At 39.5% G+C, this 22,595-nt stretch overlaps 3 protein-coding genes across 3 annotated transcripts in view; 2 read left to right on the top strand and 1 right to left on the bottom strand.

Moving 5' to 3' along the window:
• Nucleotides 1–1,862, top strand: part of LOC115768794 (centrosomal protein of 162 kDa) — a 30,186-nt gene extending 28,324 nt beyond the window's left edge. Inside the window, exon 7 of the mRNA XM_030713490.1 lies at nt 1–1,862. Coding sequence (XP_030569350.1) covers nt 1–126 — 126 coding nt within the window. The 3' untranslated portion in view covers nt 127–1,862.
• Nucleotides 1,863–2,618: 756 nt separating this feature from the next.
• LOC115768810 (golgin subfamily A member 4) lies at nt 2,619–4,501 on the top strand. Its single transcript, XM_030713507.1, has one exon. The coding sequence runs from the start codon at nt 2,825–2,827 to the stop codon at nt 4,340–4,342; it is 1,518 nt and encodes a 505-aa protein (XP_030569367.1). The 5' UTR covers nt 2,619–2,824; the 3' UTR covers nt 4,343–4,501.
• Nucleotides 4,502–6,756: 2,255 nt separating this feature from the next.
• On the bottom strand, nt 6,757–12,826 carry LOC115768803 (branched-chain-amino-acid aminotransferase, cytosolic). Its single transcript, XM_030713498.1, has 6 exons — nt 12,356–12,826; nt 9,146–9,562; nt 8,770–9,000; nt 8,404–8,710; nt 7,688–7,842; nt 6,757–7,612 (listed from the first exon to the last, which is right to left on the bottom strand). Exons 1-6 carry the CDS (start codon nt 12,383–12,385, stop codon nt 7,424–7,426), a joined length of 1,329 nt encoding a protein of 442 aa, XP_030569358.1. The 5' UTR covers nt 12,386–12,826; the 3' UTR covers nt 6,757–7,423.
• Between the last annotated feature and the right edge of the window lie 9,769 nt (nt 12,827–22,595).

Consider the following 22,595-nt stretch of genomic DNA (forward strand, 5'->3'; position numbering starts at 1 on the left):
GTCTCGCTGCTCGAGCGGCGTCATTCGGAGCGGGAGGAGCGGCTGCACATGCTCGTGGAGGCGCTCAGCAAGGGTCGGCTCAATGGGGCTCTCGAGGATCTGTTGCAGGAGAACAACAACAAGTAGATTATTGGGCATAGTTGTAGTTGTCTGGCACAGGGATATTGTGACTGAACAAAAAGCGAAACTTGCACATTAGCGAGCTATCGATATCGTTGCGTTATCGTTATCGTTATCGCTATTGTTATCGTGCATGCAGAAAGCGAATCAATTGTTTGATTCGAAATGAAAAAAACCAAGCAAATCAAAATTCACAGAGCATTCGTTTTGTTATGCTTTAAACAAATTACATTTATGTTAAATAATAATTAATTTTTATATACATCGATTAAGATTTATCGATAGGTCGATAACAGTTGCAACACATGCGCAATTCCAGCCAAATTGTATGTTTATTTATATTTTTTTTTAGATCTTTAATAGATTCTCGAATAGATCTGAGTGTAGCATAAAGTTAAGATATAAACTAAATAGATCTCACTACAAAAGTAAAGTTGAAATAAAACAGAACTTGTTAGCCACAGCAGCCCCATCTTAATTGCGGGGGATACCTATAAATATATGTAGCTATTTATATATATATGCTAATATTTGGCATTATTCGAAAGAATTATAGTTAGGTTTTTGTAGAATTGAGTACACATTCAGTCAATTTCGGCATAGTTTCCAGTTTTTACCAAAACAGTTTGTATATATTATATTGAATGTGTTTTCGAATTGTTGCTGCGGGCATACAATTTTGAGATTTTAAGTACAGTACGTGAAAGCCCTCCGCTCACTGCCGCACGTGCAGCAAAGGTCAACTTTTAAACATGAGATTACAACAAATAATGAATAACAATAAAACTAAAGGTTATGCTAGTTCTTAGACAAAAGTAGGGCATAATTTAAAAATCATAAGTGTTTAAATTACAAATTTGACAAGAAACAAAAAACAAATTAATTCCGAGTTTACACGATTGTGAAAGAGACAGGAAACAGGGCAAAGAATGAGACAAAGAGCGAGCAAGCGAGCTATACGCATAGATTGCGCATGTCGGCACGAGTTGAGAATTATAAACTAAAAGTATATTATACATACACAATTTTGGATTACTAACAAGTTAAACGAGAGGGGCGGGGAGGGATTTCCAAATTCTGCCAGTGAAAGTTGTTGCCGTCAAAAATGCTGCAAAGCAATTGATATTGTATGGTCCATCCAGAAATATCGAGTATTAAACTTAAGAGCCATATGTTGTCTTGAGCAAAGCAAATGAACAAAATCTTTTCAATTGAAAGTATTATGTATTTAGCCGTTGGTATCATTTGTAAGCCTAATTCTAGCATATACTATGAGTATAGAACATATAGGAGGCCCAATTAAACTATTACCTAAAATGTATGTCCGTTACGAATCTGGTATCCAGCAATTTAATGTGTAGCTACCCATTGAAAGGGTGTGCCAATACTCTATAATAATATAGCATACCTATCTGTATTTCATCTAGTGAATTTAACCGTTCTTTCGCACAGTCTGGCTTAGTGCTTGCGCCCTGAACTGAGTACAGGGTGTGGTCATAGTCGTGCAGTGGCCGACTATAGTGTTTCTTACTAGTCTTAAATGTGTGTGTGCGAGTACTTAGTATGCTTTGCTACATCATTCTAATTGTAAACACTGAAAAAGTTATTTAAACAAAACATTCAAAAATCCTAGCCGAACCAAAACATGCATGTTTAAACTTCAAGTCAAATGTCAAATTGCGAAATGTACAACAAAAATTGAATTATAAATTTGAAAATACAAGAAGTTACAAATAAAAAGATTATTATCTAAGTGTATACAAAATAATATATATGAAACCCTTTTTATTTAATCTCGTCTCGTGTTATCTAGGGGCTGGCGTCATCAAGTGCCTGGTAAAGTTAGCAGCCACATACAATGCATGTTAAGATATTTGAATGCCAGCGTTGCCACCCTGTCATGCAGACAGCTATGGCCTTGCCACCCTAGCGCAATGTCAGAGAACTTTGCAAATCTAATAATAGAAACAATATAAATAAGCTGTTGAGCAAGATTTGGGTTATGTTTAGAAAAATATTCGAGTTGGGAAACGGTTTGAGAAAGCGTAATTATATTTGCTTGAGCTAAAATTATATACATAGAAAATACTGTACTCATATAATTATCACTATGCTTTGGGACTTAGCATAAATAATTGTTTGGGTCCTGCCCAATCCCGCCCATTCAGCATGCGATTCCAGCTCTAGTCGAGAACAGCTGGATCGGCCCACTATATATATGCACGACTGATGAAAAATCTAGGTATGTATCTAATTCGCATCGGACATCTATATAATATGGATAATTGGGTTTTTGAAGAAAATATATATGTAGCTGGTAAAGTCTGGCAAAGCATAACATAATAGTATATAACTGTAATCGGAAACGCCATCAAGCATAGGCCTCATAACATATTTGAGGGGTTCCATTTTGTGGCAGGTGGAGAACAGGTTTACCCGTTCGTCAGCTGTCAGTCCATGGAGTGAGTGGGCCTTGGCCGTGCGAGAATCAGTTCAACAGCACGTTTCGTTCAGTTTCGATCACACACCTAGGAGTTAGTTCGGATGATTCGAGAGTAAGAGCTTCCCAAAAAAAAAAAAAAAAAAAAAAAAACACAACAAATAGTTATAAGAAAACACAATACGGAAGGAATTGACAAACCAGACAGCAAAACGTAAACTCAAACTTTTCGTTTCGATTGGCTGTCGGCGAGAAGCGGAGGCCATGGCTGAGAATTTGCGCAGAGGCAGACGCCGACGCATCGAGCCGTCGCGCATACAGTACGGCGCCTGGGATGATCCGCGCGTGTCGCTGTTCGCGACCGTGCCGCAGGAGCCGGTGGGTGATATGTTGGGGCGCCTAAAGCGCCTGCCGCCGGGTAATCGGGATCGGGCCAAGGAGGTGGATGCCTGCCCGTTGGTATTGGCCACGTCGACATCAACGAATCGCCTCTACCGGGAGGTCAAATACCAGGTGCAGCAGATAGCCGATGATCGCAACAAGAACTATCATCCGATACAGGAGCGGGAGCGCCAGTCGGCGATCATCGCACGCATGATGGCCGAGCATAATAGGCGGGAGTGTGCGGAGGCGATGCGCCGCAAGCAACTGCACGATAACTCGCAGAGGCTGCGCGATCTCAAGATTGAAATCGATCGGGCCAAGACGACGCTGAGCGTGGTAAAGAAGCGCAACGATAACATACGCCAGCACGGCGCCGAGCGAGCCGACGAGCGCAAGGAGGCGCTCGAGCATAGGGAGCAGGTGCGCGTAGAGAAGCTGGCCGAGCAGCGGGCGCTGCAGGAGAAGGCGCACAACTACAGCGAACAGCTGGTCGCCCAGATACGCAAACTGCAGGCGGAACGGGCGCAACAGCAGCTGACCGACCTGGAGGAGGGCCGCCAGAAGCGTCACAACGACGAGATGGCGCATGCCAACGATCTACAGCAGGCGGTCGAGGAGCGTAATAAAAAGCGAATCGAGCTCAAGCAGATGCTGGACGAGTTCTCGGCGCTGCAGCGCAGCATACGCGAGGCGAATCCCGACAAGCCGGACAAGCTGGACGTGATCGTGATGGAGGCACTAGGCCCGGTAACCGGCAGCTTTATCAAAAAGGAGCTGCAGCGTCGCCTGGACGATATTGAGCGGCGTCGCCTGATCAGTGACGGGCTTGGGCAGGAGCTGAGCGAGATTCGTAGCAAAAAGGATGCGCGCGATAATATGCTGGCCGACATTTTGATATGCGAGCGGCAGGCGCGCGAAAAGAAGCGCGCCCATCAGGACATACAGAAGCGTCACAACCAGAAGCTACAGGTGGCCAAGGATCTGATCAATCAGCGCAAAGAGCAGCAATTCTATCGCGAAAAGGACGAGGCACTCGCCAAGACAATCAAAACCGACGCGACCAGCTTCATGCAGCGCCAATACCAACAGGCCAGCGATAAGGAGGCCGCCAGCCATGCCATCAGCGCAAGGACCTACGACGGCATCGCTGCCGACATTGTGAACAATGCGCGAGTCCGTGCCGCTGCCATTGAGGAGGAGCGCATGATCAAGCAGGCCCTCCAAGACATGGAGCTGGACATGGAGCGTCGCATCGATGAGGAGCGCATGCGTGTCCTTCACGCCCAGTCCCGTGACATCATCGACGAGGTGCGACCCTGCAAGCTCAACCACGTGGAGCGCCTCACCTTCAATTTGCCCGCATGCGGCATAAACAGTGAGGACACCCACACCCACTAAACGCTCTAACTAACCAACTAACTAAACTGGACTAGGCTAGGTAGCTTATCAATTGGTTCAACTGGTTCCGTGTATACACTAACTATTCCACACAGAACTATAAATTATTCAGGCAGTTATTGCAAGCTTCCAAGACTCATTAAATACATAAATATATATTTGTTGTACGTGCAATTAACTTTTGTTTCTCTCTCTCTCTCGCTCTCTCTCTTTCCCTCACGCTCTCTCTCTCTGCATACTCTCTGCATAAATTGCCCGGCGCTGATTACAGGGAATCGCCTAGTCGGGCACTAGCAATTAGAGCTGGCCTCAAATTAAAATTTGTGCTGAAAATGTTGTGGCATACTTTTAGGCTGCGACAGAACTTACTAAGTGGACATTTGGTTATATATAATTGGCTTAATCTGCCAATATTAGCTAGTAGCATTTGATATCAGATTCAATTAAAAGCAAATCGTACGAATTCAAAAAGGTTGAACATTTCAAAATCAGACAATATTTACCCGAGGTATTCAAAAAATCTTTAAACGAGTTTACCCAAATCGACAAAATGCAAGGGGCTACATCACGTTTTTTCTCAAAATCTTACATAACGTTTTTTCTCAAAATTTACATTTTTACCCAAATCGACAAAACAGCAGGGGGTTACATCACGTTTTTTCTCCGCCGACATATCTTCGCCATAATCAACGGGGGAGCTATGTCGTTTTCAAACGTCATATCTAAATTTTTACCCAAATCGACAAAACAGCAAGGGGTTACATCACGTTTTTTTCTTAGAAACTAAATTTTTACCCAAATCGACAAAAATTGACAATAAAGCAACGTTTTTTGTCAAAATCTTATAAAAAATTTTTCTAAAAATTTACATTTTTACCCAAATCGATAAAACAGCTAGGGGTTACATCTCATATTTTCTCAAAATTTCGTTTTTTACCCAAATCGATAAAACAGAAAGGGGTTTACATCACGTTTTTTCTCAAAAACTAAATTTTTACCCAAATCGACAAAAATTGACAATAAAGCAACGTTTTTTCTCAAAATCTTATATAACATTTTTCTCAAAAACTAAATTTTTACCCAAATCAACAAAACAGCAAGGGGTTACATCACGCTTTTCTCAAAAACTAAATTTTTACCCAAATCGACAAAACAGCAAGGGGAGCTATGTCGTTTTCAAACGTCATATCTCCGCGCGGAGATATGTTGTTCTTAGAGCGGCGGAGCTATGTCGCTTCAAAACGACATAATTTCGCCATTATCAACGGCGGAGATATGTCGTTTTCAAACGTCATATCTCCGCCGCTCTAAGAACAACATATCTCCGCGCAGAGGTATGACATTTTGATATGTCGTTATCCAATTTGTGGAACGTGTGCTGAGAATGTGTGGGATCTGTTTACAGCAAAAGAACCCAAATTTTATGTTGCATACTTTTGCGCTGAGTTTAAATAATTGTTGAAATGAAACGCTGTTGCTTTTTTTTTATTTTTATATTATAGCTTTATTTGAACTTAACATAAATTTACATGAATATTTTAACTTAACATAAATTTATATGAATACTTACAAACTACGTATTCTACTGGGAAGTCTATTATACAAATTGATCTGGGAGATCGATTGGGTGAGACCTACTCCTGTTTAGAAGACGTCTAGCCAGACGATTATGATGGTTTCCCTGGTAAATCGCGCTTTGTAATTTGCAGTCTGTATATTTATAACGTCGCCGACTTTCCTCTAGGTGCGTTTCCGAATCGGAAGTTTTCATATACCAGGGGGCACCAGACGGATATCGGAGCGTTTTTGCTTGGAACACACTGATTTAAACGCGATCATTTTGAATGCTCCAATTCTCAGCTCAAGTAACGTGAACTATGTTTTTGCATTAAATGACTTTGGATTTAGTCTGCTGACAATCCCCTGAAATGGATGTAAATACCCTTGTTATGCACATAATGTATCTATTACCATATATATATTTATAATTGAGAATAGTATATTGAATTAAATTGAACGCATATACTTTTTGTTTTTCTCGCTTTAGGCGTTTGTGTTTTTTTTTTTTTTTTTTTGATTTTTTATTATGCTTTGATTTGGTTTAATAATATGATAAGGTTTAGTTTTCGTATACATATAGGTTTTGTGTATAGATAGTTTGACTAATAGCTAGACACAATAGTTTAGTCACAGCTTGCTCTGCAGCACACCTGGCTGCTTTTACCTCCAACATTTTTACAAACAGATAACTTTATAAAATACATTCCAGAAATGTGTCTTAGCGCTTTTGTCAAACTTGGACTCGACTCTGGCAACTTATTGACTAATAAATGCATTTGCCTCCGGTACGTTTCCAAAATTAATTAGTTTTTGTTGTTGTTGTTTTTTTTTTCTTCTTTTCTTTCCTCTTAATATTTTTTTTTTTTCTTTTTAGGTCTGCGTCTTTGGATGCTCCAGAACCTAACTTTTGATATGAAATTTTTTTAGCTTTTTTTTGTTTTTTTTTGTTTTATTTATCTTTTTTTTTATTGTTTATTTTCGTTCGATTTTCGTTTGATTTGGAAGTAAAAGCATGCAAAAGGCATTCATAAATCTTTTGAAATTTCATTCTAGCAAAATTGCTCTGTCTCTGATCTGATCCCGAACAGTATAAAGTAGTTTTGTAAAATAATAATGGTGTGGACAAGCAAAAACAAAAACAAAAAAAAAGGGGCATAAATAAATTACAAATTAAAAACTAAAAAAGTGCGTCTTATACAAAGTATATCATATATAGTAACTATATAGCATGGGTGCAAAGCCCGGCCCTTAACTTAGCCATAAAAGTATTTATATATATGTACATATATTGTATATAGATATGTATTCTGTATTATATATGCGATTTACGTATAGATCGAATGTTGTGCAAACACTCGCTAAATGCAACAAATAAAAAATTCGAGCACATCGGCAACCCAGAAACTGTTGGAACTATAACCTACTAATACACAACTGTGCTGACCCACAACTAGGACCAGTTGGGTGCTGGTGGTTGGGCTTTTCGTTTTTTATTTTTTTCATGTGTGGATAATCGTTTGCTTAGTCAATTACCACGGCCCAGGGATGATCCACCTTGCCGTACTGTATATCGGCGAGTGTCTCGCGGATGAGCTCATGCACGGGCTTCTCCTGCTCCATGGTGGGTATGTACAGATCCTGGCCCATATAGTTGATGCGGTTTATGGGACTGACCACGCAGGCGGTGCCCGTGCCGAACAGTTCCAGCAGCTGCGAAGGCGAACCGAACCGAATTCGAGATCAGTATGCAAATCAAAAACTGGGCGCGAAGCTTGGTCTACTTACGCGTCCCTGGTTGAGCAGCTCGCTGATCATGGGCATGGTGAAGACACCCTCGCGCACCTTGAACTTGCCCCATTGTCGGGCCATGGCCAGAATCGAGTCGCGCGTGATGCCCGGCAGTATGAGGCCATTCAGGGGCGGGGTAATCAGTTCTTGTTCTGAAAAAAAAAGAGAGAACAAAATGGAAACAATTGAAAATGATAATCGAATCAGTTCCCTCCCAGTTCACAGCTATCAATTATCATCAAATATGTAACTGAAATTATGTATCGATTAGCTTATCGATAAATCAGTTCAAAATCATTTGCTTCAGTGTTGCAAAATCTTCCTAAGATGCCTGCTTTAAACGGATACAGATGCGAAGGAAAAAGAGGATAAATGCGTGTTGAAAATGGAAACCAAATTACAAATGAAATATGTGAAAAGTCAGACAGACATTGATTGGATTGATATAAAAAGCCAGAATCTATTTAACTTTAGACCAAAATAACGGTTTCCAACTACATTAAAGTGTTGCGAAACGTGTTTCAAATGTCAACCGAATGAGCTTGAGAAACCTGTTTTGAATACAAAGAGCACGAAGAGTAAAGTCGAAGGGAACAGATGCATCTCACATTTGTAGCAATAAAATAATGCATAAGTGTTGTAAATCGAGAAAAACATTAACTCCCTAGAGAAAAGGCGGGGAAAGGGGAAGGAACTAGGGCAATGAGACTCACCTCCTTGATCGTTGACATAGAACATAAAGATGTTCATGGTGCCCACCTCGGTCAGCTGATGATCCTCGCCATATAGCCAGAGCACCTGCTGGAGTCCGCGTGCGGCGGCCTCCTTTTGTACGTTGATGGTGGGTGCATAGTTGGAGCCCATTTTGCGATTGCCAACGCCGCCGGGCCAGGCGCGTGTGTAGCTGGGATCCGCCAGGAGGGAGACGGCGCCGTTGCTGCCAGTCTTGAAGTAGCTGCCCACGGGGCTGAGTATGGAGTAGAGCAGCGCCGAATCGGATGAGGCGACGCCTAAGGTGGGCTGCAAAGGGATTTCGAATTGGAGCCCAAGCTTAAGGTAAGGCAAGCTCTGTTACTCACGTCGATGCCAATTAGTGTGGGTCGGATGTAAAGGCTGGCGGCTTCCGTGTGTGGCACCCACTCGGAGTCAATGGAGAGCAGACGGGACAGGCATTTGACAAACTCCTTGCCCTCGAATGTGGGCAAGCCGGAACGCTGCGCGGCCAGATTCATGCGGGCCATATTCATGTCCGGCCGGAAGATGCGAATCTTGCCGTCGATGCCGCGGTACGCCTTCATGCCCTCAAAGAGCTGCAACGATGAGACGGCACAAGCCAATCAGCTGGGATCAGACGAAGATGATGTTGATGACGAGGATGAGGATGATGATGATGATGATGATGACGAGGAGCATGATGATGACGGGCATGACATTGGATGTTGGATTAACACTTACCTCGACGGCATAGTGCAGCACCTTGGCGGCCGGATGCATAACCAGATTCTCCAGCGGCGTTATCTCCGGCTTCTGCCAGCCGCCCAGGCTCTTGTGATAATAGATTTTGAGCATGTGATCCGTGAAGAGTTTGCCAAAGCCGAGCTGCTCATCGTTGTCCGGCTTGGGCTGCAGCTGCTGCGGTGTCGCCAGCCGTACGGCCAGCTGTGATGCCTTGAACATATGGCCCAGATCCTTGTCATGCTTGATCGGCTCCGGCGCATGTGTGTACTCCGTGTTGACCGAGGCGCTGATCTCAAAGTCCGGCGTAGCGTTCTTCTGCTGCTGCTGCTGGGCCGTCTTCAGGGATTGATTGCTGCACAGCCGTATGGACTGCTCGATGAAGCGGATCAGCCGATGCTGGTTGCGGAATATATCCTGCAAGGACAACAACAACAACAAATTAATGCAAAAGCTCCAGTCATATTCTCTAGATATGCAAATCAGTTTAGCAGACAATATTCCTGCTGAAACTATATACTATATTTCAATATCAACAAGCTAAAGTTAAATCGATTTTTGGAGCTGGCAATTAGCATTTGCTCAAAATTGAATGCTAATCGGGCTAGACCCGAAATTTTTGCATAGACATTACGCCGGGGCCTGGGACTGGGACTGTGACTTGGCCCCGGCTCGAACCCGAACCCGAACCTTGCCATTTGCATAGCAGAGCCAGAGCCAGGGCCAGACCGAAGACTGCAGAGAAAGCGAGCAGAAGGAGAGGCGAGGCGAGGCAAGGAGAGGAGAGAAAGTCTATATAGTATCAATCTATAGGCATATATACGATATAAGAGTCGTTCAACAACCTCAAGGCGTCGCTTAGAACTCTGCTTTGTCTGGCAAGTACATATACATATACATATATCAGATATATATATCAGATATATATACATATATACATATATCAGGTGTATAGGTTTTGTCGCTAATGCGTGCTAATGTGGGCCACGGGCAGCTCTAATTTCAAATGCCAATTGCATAAAGTACACAAAAGTGAGGCATTAAATCGGATCGTAACTAATTCCAGGCATTAGCATTTCATTATTCTCGATCGTTACCATATGCCATGTGCCTTACAGCCCGATTAGCCAGAGCATTGACTTAAGGCATAATATTTACGAAAAAAAAAACTTTTCCTAAACCGAAGTGTAAGAGAGAGAAACTAACGCAAGCTTTTTGGGCTGATTCCTTTGGGCATGGGAAAAGGAAATAAATCAGAATAGTTCCATATATCATCAAATTTATATATATAGATAGGTATAGGTATAGGTATAGGTATAGATATATTATTTTGAATATTAAATCAAATGAAAAACTTAAAACTTTCTTTTATAAAACTTAATTATATATTAACTTCTTTTTTTAACAATATTATTACTTTAAATTGAATCCTTTATACAACTCAAGCAGCTTAACTTCCCCTAACTTCCTTTCTCGCTTCTACTGTCTCTTCTTCCTTAAAAGCTGTACAGATTTTCAAATCCGAATCCAAGTTCATTTGTTGCTAGTTTTTTTTAATTTTTGTAACTTTTCCTATAATCGAAAGTTGTACGTTGTATTTTGGAAAACTAAAACGGCAGGCCGCCGGTTCGAATCCCTGGTTTATGTTCAAACACTAATATTGAAAACAATTCTATTTCATTTTTAAAACAGAATAGAACCAAATCAGCTTAGTCATCGTATTATTGAGTTTGCGAAACAGTTTACGCTCTCACATTACAGGAGGTCAGAAAGTTTGAACCCATTTCGAATGGCACTAATCAAAACTGTTAATCCAACTTATATGAATACAAATAATAAATATAATAAATATATATGCTCTGGCCTGTGTCTGATGAAATCGACGAGCTCGGTGTCTTCATGCCGGAAAACCAAAATTGTCACAAAAAAAAAAAAAAAAAAAAAAAACCAACATCAACAAAATACCTGCCGAAAAACTGAGAAGACTGTGAAACCAAGAAGACGCATTGCATCAGCCACTAAAAAGTTCGAAAGCAAATCGAATACGAATTCGAATTCGAATTCGAAAAATATAAAAACTAGTTCAAGCACATTCGTCTGACCCCGGAGACCGAATCGCAGCCGGATTGTCTGCGGCGTCCAATTCTGGCATATGCCACACACGACATCCACACACACACGCACACACGCGCGAGAGGGCGGGGTGGGGGGAGGCGTGGCTAGTCAGGTGGGGAATGGGGGCTGCCAGCATGTGCCGCGGCTTATCATAAAGCGAATCCCCGCCGATAAGCGCACAGAATGCAATAACAATGTGAGTCTCATGTCTAAACATTTATAAATAGTAAGCCGCATGTCAAGAAGAAACAAAAACAAAAAACAAAACTATTTAATGATATATAAAAAGAAATTGCATATTTATAATCAAAACTTGTCAATAATCATTTGTTATAAACATGATGGACGATTTCCTTTAAGCGTAGCATAATTAGGAAATACATAAGAATATCCAATACCTGGGCAAATGCTCAAAGAATGATATGCTATTCACATACACATTTTGTACATTTTGTACATTTTGAATGTTGTTTTCGGTACAATAGAGAACTTCCTTTTCAAGTAGTTTATAGGCATATCCCAGGCATAAACCCATTGAACTCGGAAACTATCAGAGCTAGAGCTACTAAATTTAATAGATACTAGTATTCGTTTTTAGTTAGTATGTATACCAAGTATGGCTTGAATTGGTTAATAATTGAAAACTAATAGAAGTAACTGTAATATATATGTACAAATATTTGCTATGCATATTTCATAGAAATAGCTCAAGTCTCTGTTTATGGCATATGATATATGGTTAGTTTGGCGTTTTACAGGGTAACTGTTGTGCGTGTCAACCTCGCTCAGTCCTCAGGCTTTTGTTATTGTTTTCATTCTCATTTATTGTTGGACACTTGTTGAGCAAAGCCTGTTGCCAAGTTCGTGTTTCTGTTTTCTTTTCTTTTTTTTTTGCCATATTTGACTTTGTCTTAATATTCGAGTTGTTGTTTCTATTAATATTATAAATGATTAAATTGTTGTTGTTGTTGATCCAACTGTTGAACTTTCCGGCTTTATCAGTCGCAAAAATTTGAGCATGAATTTGAAATGTAGCTTGACATAATTTTGAATTTCGCAATGTCTTAAAGTAGTTAAGCCTAAGTTTTTACCAACCTTTGCATTTATGGCCATTTTGGTCGTCATATTCGTAAGCGTTTCGATTCACGTGGAAGCGCGCGCAGGTGTCAAAAACAAAAACAAAAACAAAACAAAACAAAACAAAATAAAAGTTAAGGAAAAGCGTTGCGCACTTTTCCGGCACGCACACACACACAGACACGAATATTTAAGACTTCTATATATATATCTATATATATATATATATAATTATTTTTTATGGATTTTTGCTTAGTAGCTTTTTGCACTGTTCACCAAAAGTTGGGGCTAAACTCTGTCTACAGTGCGCAACAGGGAACATAGAACTGTAGCATAGAAAAAAAAAATGTCAATACATATAAATATATGTATCTGAATATACATATATTATATAGGCTGAGCTGATTTGCTGTCTTTTCTGTATTTCTTCTTATTATTTGCTTCTATATATCTATATATATATTCTGATCGCACTTTACGTCTGAACGGCGCAGAGTCTCTGCAAGAACTGAGCTCCTGGCGCTATGCGCGCCTCTATCTATAGCCAGAGCAATGCTCGTGACGACGTCGACGTCGACGTCAGCGACAGCGACAGCGACGGCGACGGCGACGTCCGCCGTTTGCTGGCTGAGCGGGAGCGTACGTTTACCGTTCAATGCGGCCGGCGGCCATTTTTAAGAGCAAAACCAAAACGCAGACGTTCGCTCAACAAACGGCCAAGGGAGACAACTAAACTGGAACGTGCTTTGGCTGGGCGTGGGGTGAGGGGTGCGGGGTGCGGGGTGCGGGGTGCGGTGTGCGGGGAGTGCGCATCTACCACGTACTTATTTGGGCGCAACAGTTTTGCTTTGCGGCTGATCCAACGAACCAAACGACAAAGCGTCAAAGCGTCAAAGCGTCAAAGCGACTGAGCTGATATTTTGCTGCTTGCCGTCAACGAACTTTTTGCCATCTTTTTTGTTCCTTTTATATTTACTTTAAATTTGTTGTTATTTTCTGTTATACTTTTTCAATTTCGTTTGAATTTGTTTTCTGTTCTTGTTGTTTTTCTTTGGCTTTTTGAAATATCGCTGTCTGTCGCGAATAAAGCTCTTTTCTTATATACATATACATATATATTTTATTTTATTTATTTTATTTTATTTTTTTTATTTTTTTTCTTGAGCTTTACGCCGAAGTTCTTTGTTCGCCTCTGCGCTGTGCGTACTTTTCCATTAGATGACGGGAACTGCGCACAGGCCCGGATTGCACACGTACGTGCCTCTTTTTCCAATGCACAAATATACATATATACATATATATTAACATACATATATATACATTAATTTAAATAATAAGACTTGTGACTCGCTTGGGAAATGTTGTGATTAAAAGCCGCCTAAAATTTAATAAAAAAAAACAAGTAAGAGGTTCTAGTCGGGAGCTCACGACTAGGGGATACCCTGAACCCTCTTCTTCCAACATTAAATGCATATATATATATTCTATTTTAGAAGCTATAGCTCTTATTATTTACCAAAATTGCCCAGAAACAGGATATCGATGTCGATTTTTATCGATTGCATGGAAACGGAGTAAGTTATCGATTATCGGAAACAAACTCGATCTGCGCGGGAACTAGGAGCATCTACATCTAAAATTTCAAGTCTCTAGCTCTTATAGGTTCTGAGATCCTTGCGTTCATACATACGGACGGACGGACGGACGGACGGACGGACATGGCTAGATCGACTCGGCTATTGATGCTGATCAAGAATATATATACTTTATGGGGTCGGAGATGCTTCCTTCTGCCTGTTACATACATTTGGATTTTGCACAAGTACAATATACCCTTATACCCATTTTTAATGGGTTCAGGGCATAAAACACAAAGGCAATCTGCGGCACGCCGAAGACTAGATACCCTTGCAAAGCTACTGCCTATGGTTTTGCAAATACATATATGAGGAAAATTGTAAAGCTCGTTTGTTGAAAATATCTTAAAAACCAATACAGTTGTCCATAATCAAATTCAAGCGATTCAAGCTCTAAAGGAACTGACAATCTGAGCCCTAGCTAAAGGATATTATGGTATGTTGCATTAGACAACATGAACTGGTTCAAATGCGTAATATGCAAATGTGAGTATGTAAATGTAGTTGCATTAAGTCAAGTGTTCTAGAAAACCAAAAAGGCTTTCCAGCTTTCGACAGAGCCTGCTCATGATATCATATAGTGGACCGATCCGACTCCGATTGCCAGAGAGACGCATCTATGCGAAGCCTCTTGATGGTGGCTTTCAGATCTCGCCTAGAAGGAGAGAGAGACGGCAGATACTGGTCAAGAATATATATAGTATATAGGCCTGCAGATATACCCTACCATGCGTTACACATTTCATAAGCAAAGCATAATGCCCGCTCCCTGGTCGTAAGCATATAGATATCTGCATATGTGTACCTACATAAGCCTTATACGTAATACGTTATCTCAGCTAACTAGCTGGGGATTTAATTGCGAAAGTCTATCAAAAGGATGAACCTTATACCCATGACTCATTGTCAATGTTGCCTCATCCAAATGTGTGCCAAAGAATGTGAAGCATAACGCATTAGAAATACCCTACAATGCTTTGAATCTGCCAATAATTTGTACTACAAACAATATTAGGAAATTTCGGCAAATTTTGGAAAACATCCTGTTACATAACGTACAAGTATATTGAGTATAAGTTTTTATTACATTTTTCATGAGCTTTCAGTTCAATTCGATTCGCTAGTTCCGGTTGCCAAAAAGGTTCAGAGACTTAAGAACTTGAAAATGGGTTCAAATACCATTAAAAAACGGACTAAAAGCCGAGACTTTAGCTTATTAAATAAACACTTAGTGCAGGGTTTATAATACGAAAGTGGTTCCGAGACAGAACTTGAAGTATCTTAAAATATGATAAAAGTTTGGGGAAACTATATAATATAATGATATTAACTTCTGGAGATGAAATTCATTTTAAAAAAATGTATATTTAATAACTAATAAAATAGATAAACAATTGCCCAAAACGCAATTTGTCAAATTGAAACAAAAACAAAAACAAATTGTTTTGAAACAATTTCAAGGAACTCGCTCGAGTACAAAAGTACCCAGGCATAAACATATATACGATATATACGATATATACGATATATACTCTATGCTATGATATGTACATATATATGTACAAAAGCTAAATATCTTGTTGTCGTTCTCTGGTATTGGAATGGCGCCATGTCTATGCTATATTGAAACGCATTTTCTAGGAAAAGGTAAAAAAAAAAAAAAAAAAAACTCTGCGGCTCTGACGCACACGTGTTTTCACTTTTGTTTTTTTTTTTGTATGCTGCTTCTTCTTGATTTGACCAAGACTCTTCTACCTGAACGGAACTGCGCCCAGCACAAACATACATATGTATATATGTATGTGTACATACATATATCATATTTATTTTTTCCTGTTTATCATATAAAATAGAATGAAACAAGTAAGAGGTTCTAGTCGGGAGCTCACGACTAGGGGATACCCTGAACCCTCTTCTTCCAACATTAAATGCATATATATATATTCTATTTTAGAAGCTATAGCTCTTATTATTTACCAAAATTGCCCAGAAACAGGATATCGATGTCGATTTTTATCGATTGCATGGAAACGGAGTAAGTTATCGATTATCGGAAACAAACTCGATCTGCGCGGGAACTAGGAGCACCTACATCTAAAGTTTCAAGTCTCTATAGGTTCTGAGATCCTTGCGTTCATACATACGGACGGACGGATGAACGGATAGACAGACGGACATGGCTAGATCGACTCGGCTATTGATGCTGATCAAGAATATATATACTTTATGGGGTCGGAGATGCTTCGTTCTGCCTGTTACATACATTTGGCTTTCGCACAAATACAATATACCCTTATACCCATTTTTAATGGGTTCAGGGTATAAAAAATAAATAAATAGAAGAGAAGTGCGTTTTTTTTTCTGCTGCTGCTTATCTGGCACCTGGACAACATGATGTGCACATTTCGTTGTTTTTCCTAGCGGTAATTTGAGCATTTTGTTTTGGTTTTTTTTTTTTTTATTATTATTTTACTAATTTCCCGCTGATAAGCCGCGGTGTCTGCGTAATCTGTACTTCCCAGGCCATGCATACATATATGTACATACATTTGCCGGGCCAAACGTGTGTGTTAGATGTCAAGTTTTAACCGAAGATTCCCATTTGCAGTTGGCTGATGTAATACAACAGCCTCTGTAGCATCAGCCATAACTGTTAATTGCGCTGCAGCATTTGCCATGCATAACAGTTTGTTTCCATCAAGTTCTAGTTCTATCCTCGGCTCACTTAAGAGTTGCGTCTCTTACAGCTCTCTTTGCTCTTTGCTTGGGCGCTCTCTTTTTGCTGCTCGCGGAATTACAAGCAGTTTTTGCCACCAGCTTATCGTGATCACGCGATGCGACTACACGCACACACACACACACACACACACACACACGCACACGCCGTCACTTTCGTTGTGTGCGTATTTCCAATGTCAATGTACGGAATGTTTGACTCAATGCATAGCTGGATATGCCCAGAACATCATGTAATACTATGTATGTAACTGTGTGCGTATGGGTATGTGTGTGTAGGCTCTCAGTGGGTCAGCGCTCTGTGACCTTCATTGGAGGGGGGCAGCGTGCCAAGGATAGCGCACACAATCTGTGTATCTCTTCCAGCTCCATTTATGGTGTGAACGTATTGACACAAAGGGCCTGTAAGCTCCATGATAGTGCTTATCGTTGGGTATTTGAATAAAAGTTATACGTCTTATTCCCTGAAGGGAAGTCGGGCTGTGCGACTTATGTAATCGGGAACTGACCATAAACCAAGTTAATACACCTTATCATATCATTTGTCAAGTGGCAAAAGTGAATTTCCTTCCATAAAAATGGAAAAACTTCAAAAAAAAAAAAAAAGAAGAAAACGAAAAATAATACAATAATAACAACAAGGATTTTGTGCAAAAGAAGACTGGAAATTAAATGCTTTTTCTAAAAATGTTCCAATTTTTATCAAGGCATGACTTAAATAAAAGGGAACTTTTTTCCAGTGAGAAATTTTGTATCTTGCTTCCAGCGAATATTCGTTTTTTTTTGGTTTCCAGCGGAGAACGTTTTTACCTTGCTTCCAGTGAGAATATTCTTTTAATATGCATTTTTTGATTGAAGAACAATTTTGAAAGATATAGAAAATTAAATACAAATTGTTGGAATTTTCTCATGGTAAAGAAATATCAGTACAGGGATATATTCACATATATATCACTTATTTAAGCATCTTATATGCTATATTTTTTATTATTATTATATATTACCACCACCCCCCACCCCCTCCCCCCTGTGAAGATCAACCCGTGCTGCCAGTAAACAGATTGCGAATAGGACACAAGGTGAAAGTTGAAAAAGATAGAGTGCACGGCTTTCTATACAAATGCTTTACGTAAGTTTTAAATTGAATATTTATTATATATTTTTAAATATATTTGATTTTTAATTATTTCTTTTGTCGATTGGACAAAAACAAATGCTTGGTAGCATTATCATTCAGGCTCAGAGTGCACAGGTGTTCTGCCTGCTTTTATTGGTATAATTATAAACTATTTTTATATTCAATTTTTGTAATGTTAAAAAAAAAACTACTATAACTATTTTCAGACATTATCATCTAGATTCTATGAACTGTTGCCAGCGGGCGTTTCAATTCAATTAAATTAAAAATATGTAAGTAAACAGAATAATCAAGAGCATTAAAAGAAATATGCACTTGGAAAACAGGTTAAAACAAATGCACGACCAGCAAATACCCTGCACGCCAGTTTCAGTAAATTATAAAAAATATCAAATGTTATCCCTCGGGTAAGCATAAATAACCAAATTGAATTCTCTATGAACCAGTATCTGTTTTTTTTTTTTGTTTATGTTAAAAGCCAGGTTTACGAACTGAACAGAAAATCGGTTCGAACCATCGACCAATTTTCTTGGGGCACTGACATCATTTTTAACATTAAGTGAACCGAAAAGAGTTAAGTCCAGAATTTCCCTTTTTTTGACGATTTACATTAATAACATTTTACAACTGGTTTGAACCAATTACTTTTCTTTTAGATTCGATACAGTTAACTGGGCTTCAGGTTCGGTTTGTTTATATATATTTATAATAAAACTAATAAACTAACTTATTTCATTTGAAACTGTGCATAACCCAAAGGTTCGAACCGGCTGCCTAACGGCTAGTATCAAAAAGAAAAGTAATTGGTTCGAACCAAGACAACTTCTGCGTGTCTGACAACCAATTTGTAAATCTTTTTTTTGTTTAGCTGTTTATTGTTTTGATCTTTTATGAGCTATAAAGATATTGTTAACAAATGCATGCGTTATGTATAGGGTATATATGATGGTCTGTTATTGTTGTCAGCATGTGGCACTTGTTGCTGCCGTTACAGTTGTTGTTGTTGCCGCACTTGTTTGTCATAAGGCAAAAACAAGTTGATGAATGACTGTCGTATACAAAAGTAATTCGTGGCTGTCTATCTATAGCTGTGTGTGTGCGTGTGTGTGTGTGCGTGTGTGTGTGTGTGTGTGTGTATGTGTGTATTGAGTGGCAAATCAAGTGACACAATCGGAGGCGCGTGCAGCAAACGCTGTGACAGCGAAATGCAAAGCTGATGCCCAACTGAGAAAAACAACAACAACAACTTGCTGTGTGTGTGTGGGTGTGTGTGTGTGTGTGGGTGTGGGTGTGTGTATGCTTTTGGAGGCGCGTTCGCCAGCAAACGGGCCCACTTTTTTTTATTATTAGTAGTTTTTCTTTGACTCACATTTATTTTGTTTTGATTTTTGCGCAGCACACGCGTCGTATGCGCAATCTGAGCACTTGCTGTTGTTGTTCTTCTTCCCCTTCTTCTTCTTCTTGTTGTTGCTGTTGTTGTTTGTTATTTTGCCTTTGCTGCTCACACTTACAAGCATTTTGTTTTGCCAGCTCTCACCTTGATAACCGAAGCGCGTCATCGCGCTGTCAAGCAAGTACATCCCAACCCCAACCCCAACCCCAACCCCAGACCCAAGACCCAGCCCCAACCCCAAGTCCCAAGCCCGCCAAGCCCCAAACGCCACACCTACCCCCATTGCAGCTGCAAGTGTTATTGTTATACTCACGGTAAATATTTTTGTAGGAATTGAAGAGAATTTATCATATTGTTGTTTTCCACTATCTAACATAACTATCTGAACTATCTGCTAGCTAGCACATCCGCCAGATACTAAACCTTTAATTGAATCTAGTTCTGCCCAATGACGTAAGCAAACGTCGATCCATACAAATTTACAACGGAATAGCATACTGAATGAAGCGTAATACTCGGAACGCACTTACCTATACTCCCGGCTAAGTAGCACGATATTGGGCTGACATCGTGTCTATATGTCTCGTCGGGCTGTACTCTCTCTGTCGCCGCAATGCAAATCCATTTCGATGCGGGTTAAAGGGGTCTCCGGCAACGCAATCAAGGTATATACATATACATATACATATACATATACATATACATATACATATACATATACATATACATATACATATATGTTTTTCAAGCTTAAATATATGTATGTGAAAGATTTGTAGAATATTTTCTGAAGAAAAGATTAAGTATTATATATAAAAGAAAGATGTCAGGTAGGGTCATGCAAAGATGGGCTTCTTGGAAATTCGATTCGCAAGTGTGGAACATTTTTTCTACAACTTCTTCAAAAATATTTGCGAATATTCATTTAAGAATTTTCTAACAGTTTTTGGACAATCTTGAAATCTGTTTGATCTTCTGTTCAGAGCTCTACACAAAAGCTTAAGAAATTATCCTAAATGTGTTTCCAATAATATTAAATTATATAGACAAACTCTTAAAATTTGCATGTTAATTAACTGCCTGTAAGGCTTCGTGTTCATAACTTCAACATGGCTGAGGTTAACATTAACAGATAATTAACTGTTAATGAGTGTAACTGTAGCTGTTAACAACATAACAATGTTAGCAAATAATTAACTGTTAATATTGTCATGTTGAGGTTATGAACACGTTGCTTTACAGGCAATTCAGTTAACTTCCTAACTATAATATATATATTTGCATATAAGTATATACATATATATATACGTAATACTATGAATCTGTACAATCCACAGAACTTTTGCTTTCTTTCGTTTTTTGCTGTTGTTTGTCTTCATTTTTTCTTTTTGGCATTTCTGCAGAATTTGCGTCAGAGCAAAAAAAATAACAGATAAATAGAATATGAAAAAGAAAACAGATAACAGAAAAGAACGCAGCCAGCACACACCCCCAACACACACACACACACACCCCCAACACACACACACACATAGTTATTTACGCACATGTATGTGTGTGCCCGTGTGTGTTTACTTGAGAATCTTTAGCCACATTTGTTTGCGCGTTCTTTTAGCACTTATTTATTAAAGACGCCCCCCCCCCCCTCCACCCCTTTAGCCAAAAAACCGAACTGTATACATAATAAAAATGTGGCAACACGACACTCCACGATACTTAGAAGTTTCCGGGCCTAGGCAAACCAAAACAAAAGCAAAAACAAATTTGCTGTGGTCGTTCATCAAATGCAGATAAAGCGTGGCACGGTTAAAGATACCTTGGATAACTGGCAGGAGCAACAACAACAAGATACAAGCATGCACGACTAGCAGTTACCCTGCGAATACTTGTCATTCTGTACACTCTCCGTGTCTGTGTGCTGCATACCCTGTACCTGTGCTTCTTCTTCACTTCACCCCTTATTAAGTATGGAAAAGGAATATATAATCTACTTACCAAAGCTCTGTTAACTTGCGAAGCATTCCCTGAGGACTCAGAGTAGCTCCAAGCCAAGGCTTCGAATTCAAGAACCAAGTTGCCAGATCATTTAATGCCTAACGGGAGAATATACTTAACGGCATTAGAGTTGCCACCCTGTTGACAGTTACATGCCGTTGGTCACAACCGGAATGCCCTGTGCTTAACTGTGTGCAGGGCATAGAGAAATAGTGCAAAGCAAACAACTTTCGGCTGACACACAGGGCACATGATCGCGATCAGTTTGTTGGTTTTATCAGCGCCCGACAATGACAACGCGACCATAATGTTGCCAGATCATTCAACAGCTCGGCCCAGTATCTCCTGCGGCGATAAGCGCTCTTGCAAGTCATTTGATTGATGCCGCCAGACGAATATCTCTGAATTAACTGAACAATTCAATTATTTGCATTTGACATGAAGACGCTAATGGAATTCAAATGCGCCACAGCTCAAAACTATTTAAATACCAGAAATCGATTAAAGATATATATATTATAAAGAATTATAGATGCAACTTTGCTTAAGAAACAAAGCTTCAAGTTCTAGTTTCAATTTTATTTAAAATGATTCAAGCTTAAAGGAAAGCCTAATATGTATTATATCTTTTTTCTCAGAGAGACACTGGAGGACTCCAATTATATTAGGCCTATATAGGATTAGATATCTAGTTTAGCCCGCAATTTCTTGTTGACAATATGCACAACAATGCAATTTTTCAGTAGAACGGGCAGAATTTAATGAAAAATGAAATTGTCTCAAACAAATACCGAAAATATACGACAAAAAGCCTTGCTTCAAGTCTGTTCTGATGAAGAGCCCCAAAGATATAGCATTTGAATCCTCTCAGAATCAGAAGCAGCTGATGCTTTGAGTTAGTCAATTGAATATGGTATTCCCTTTTTGCGGTGCACTTTTTAGCCTCCATTTGGGATCCACAGAAAGCTTTCCTATATGCTTAATATGTATATATATATATATATATTTATATATATGTACAAGTGTCTGGCTTTTTAACGATTGCCAGAACTCGTGGGCGCTTCTTGATTTATTTGCTTACGTGTGCTGCGTATTTTTTTTTATTTTTTTTTTTTTGTATTTTCTTGAGATGATTTTCCATGCTGGGCTGTTTTCCAAGGTCGAGCAGGCCCGTGCTGTGCTTTTCATGTTAACTGCCGAGCTTTGGCTTTGGCATTCAAAAATAGATAACTAGACAAGAGCTCTCTCCAGCTGTCCCGACTATCTCTCTAATTGATATTTTCGCATTCCCAAAAAAACTATGCGCTGATATTTTTGGCTTTTGCTTTTGTTTTTACGAAATTCTGCAATGCTTTCAAG

Source organism: Drosophila novamexicana, unplaced genomic scaffold, assembly GCF_003285875.2.
Source record: "Drosophila novamexicana strain 15010-1031.04,08,12 unplaced genomic scaffold, DnovRS2.1 tig00002019-arrow-arrow-pilon, whole genome shotgun sequence".
NCBI classification, from domain to species: domain Eukaryota; kingdom Metazoa; phylum Arthropoda; class Insecta; order Diptera; family Drosophilidae; genus Drosophila; species Drosophila novamexicana.

What these genes read in the sequence shown, in the direction of transcription:
- LOC115768803 (XM_030713498.1), bottom strand. Translation starts at nt 12,385, where the DNA reads ATGACGACCAAAATGGCCATAAATGCAAAG. An exon ending in CCACACTAATTGGCATCGAC is followed by an intron (nt 8,711 to 8,769) that starts GTGAGTAACAGA and finishes ATCCCTTTGCAG; the next exon opens with CCCACCTTAGGCGTCGCCTC. An exon ending in CTATGTCAACGATCAAGGAG is followed by an intron (nt 7,843 to 8,403) that starts GTGAGTCTCATT and finishes TTTTTTTTTCAG; the next exon opens with AACAAGAACTGATTACCCCG.
- LOC115768810 (XM_030713507.1), top strand. Translation starts at nt 2,825, where the DNA reads ATGGCTGAGAATTTGCGCAGAGGCAGACGCCGACGCATCGAGCCGTCG.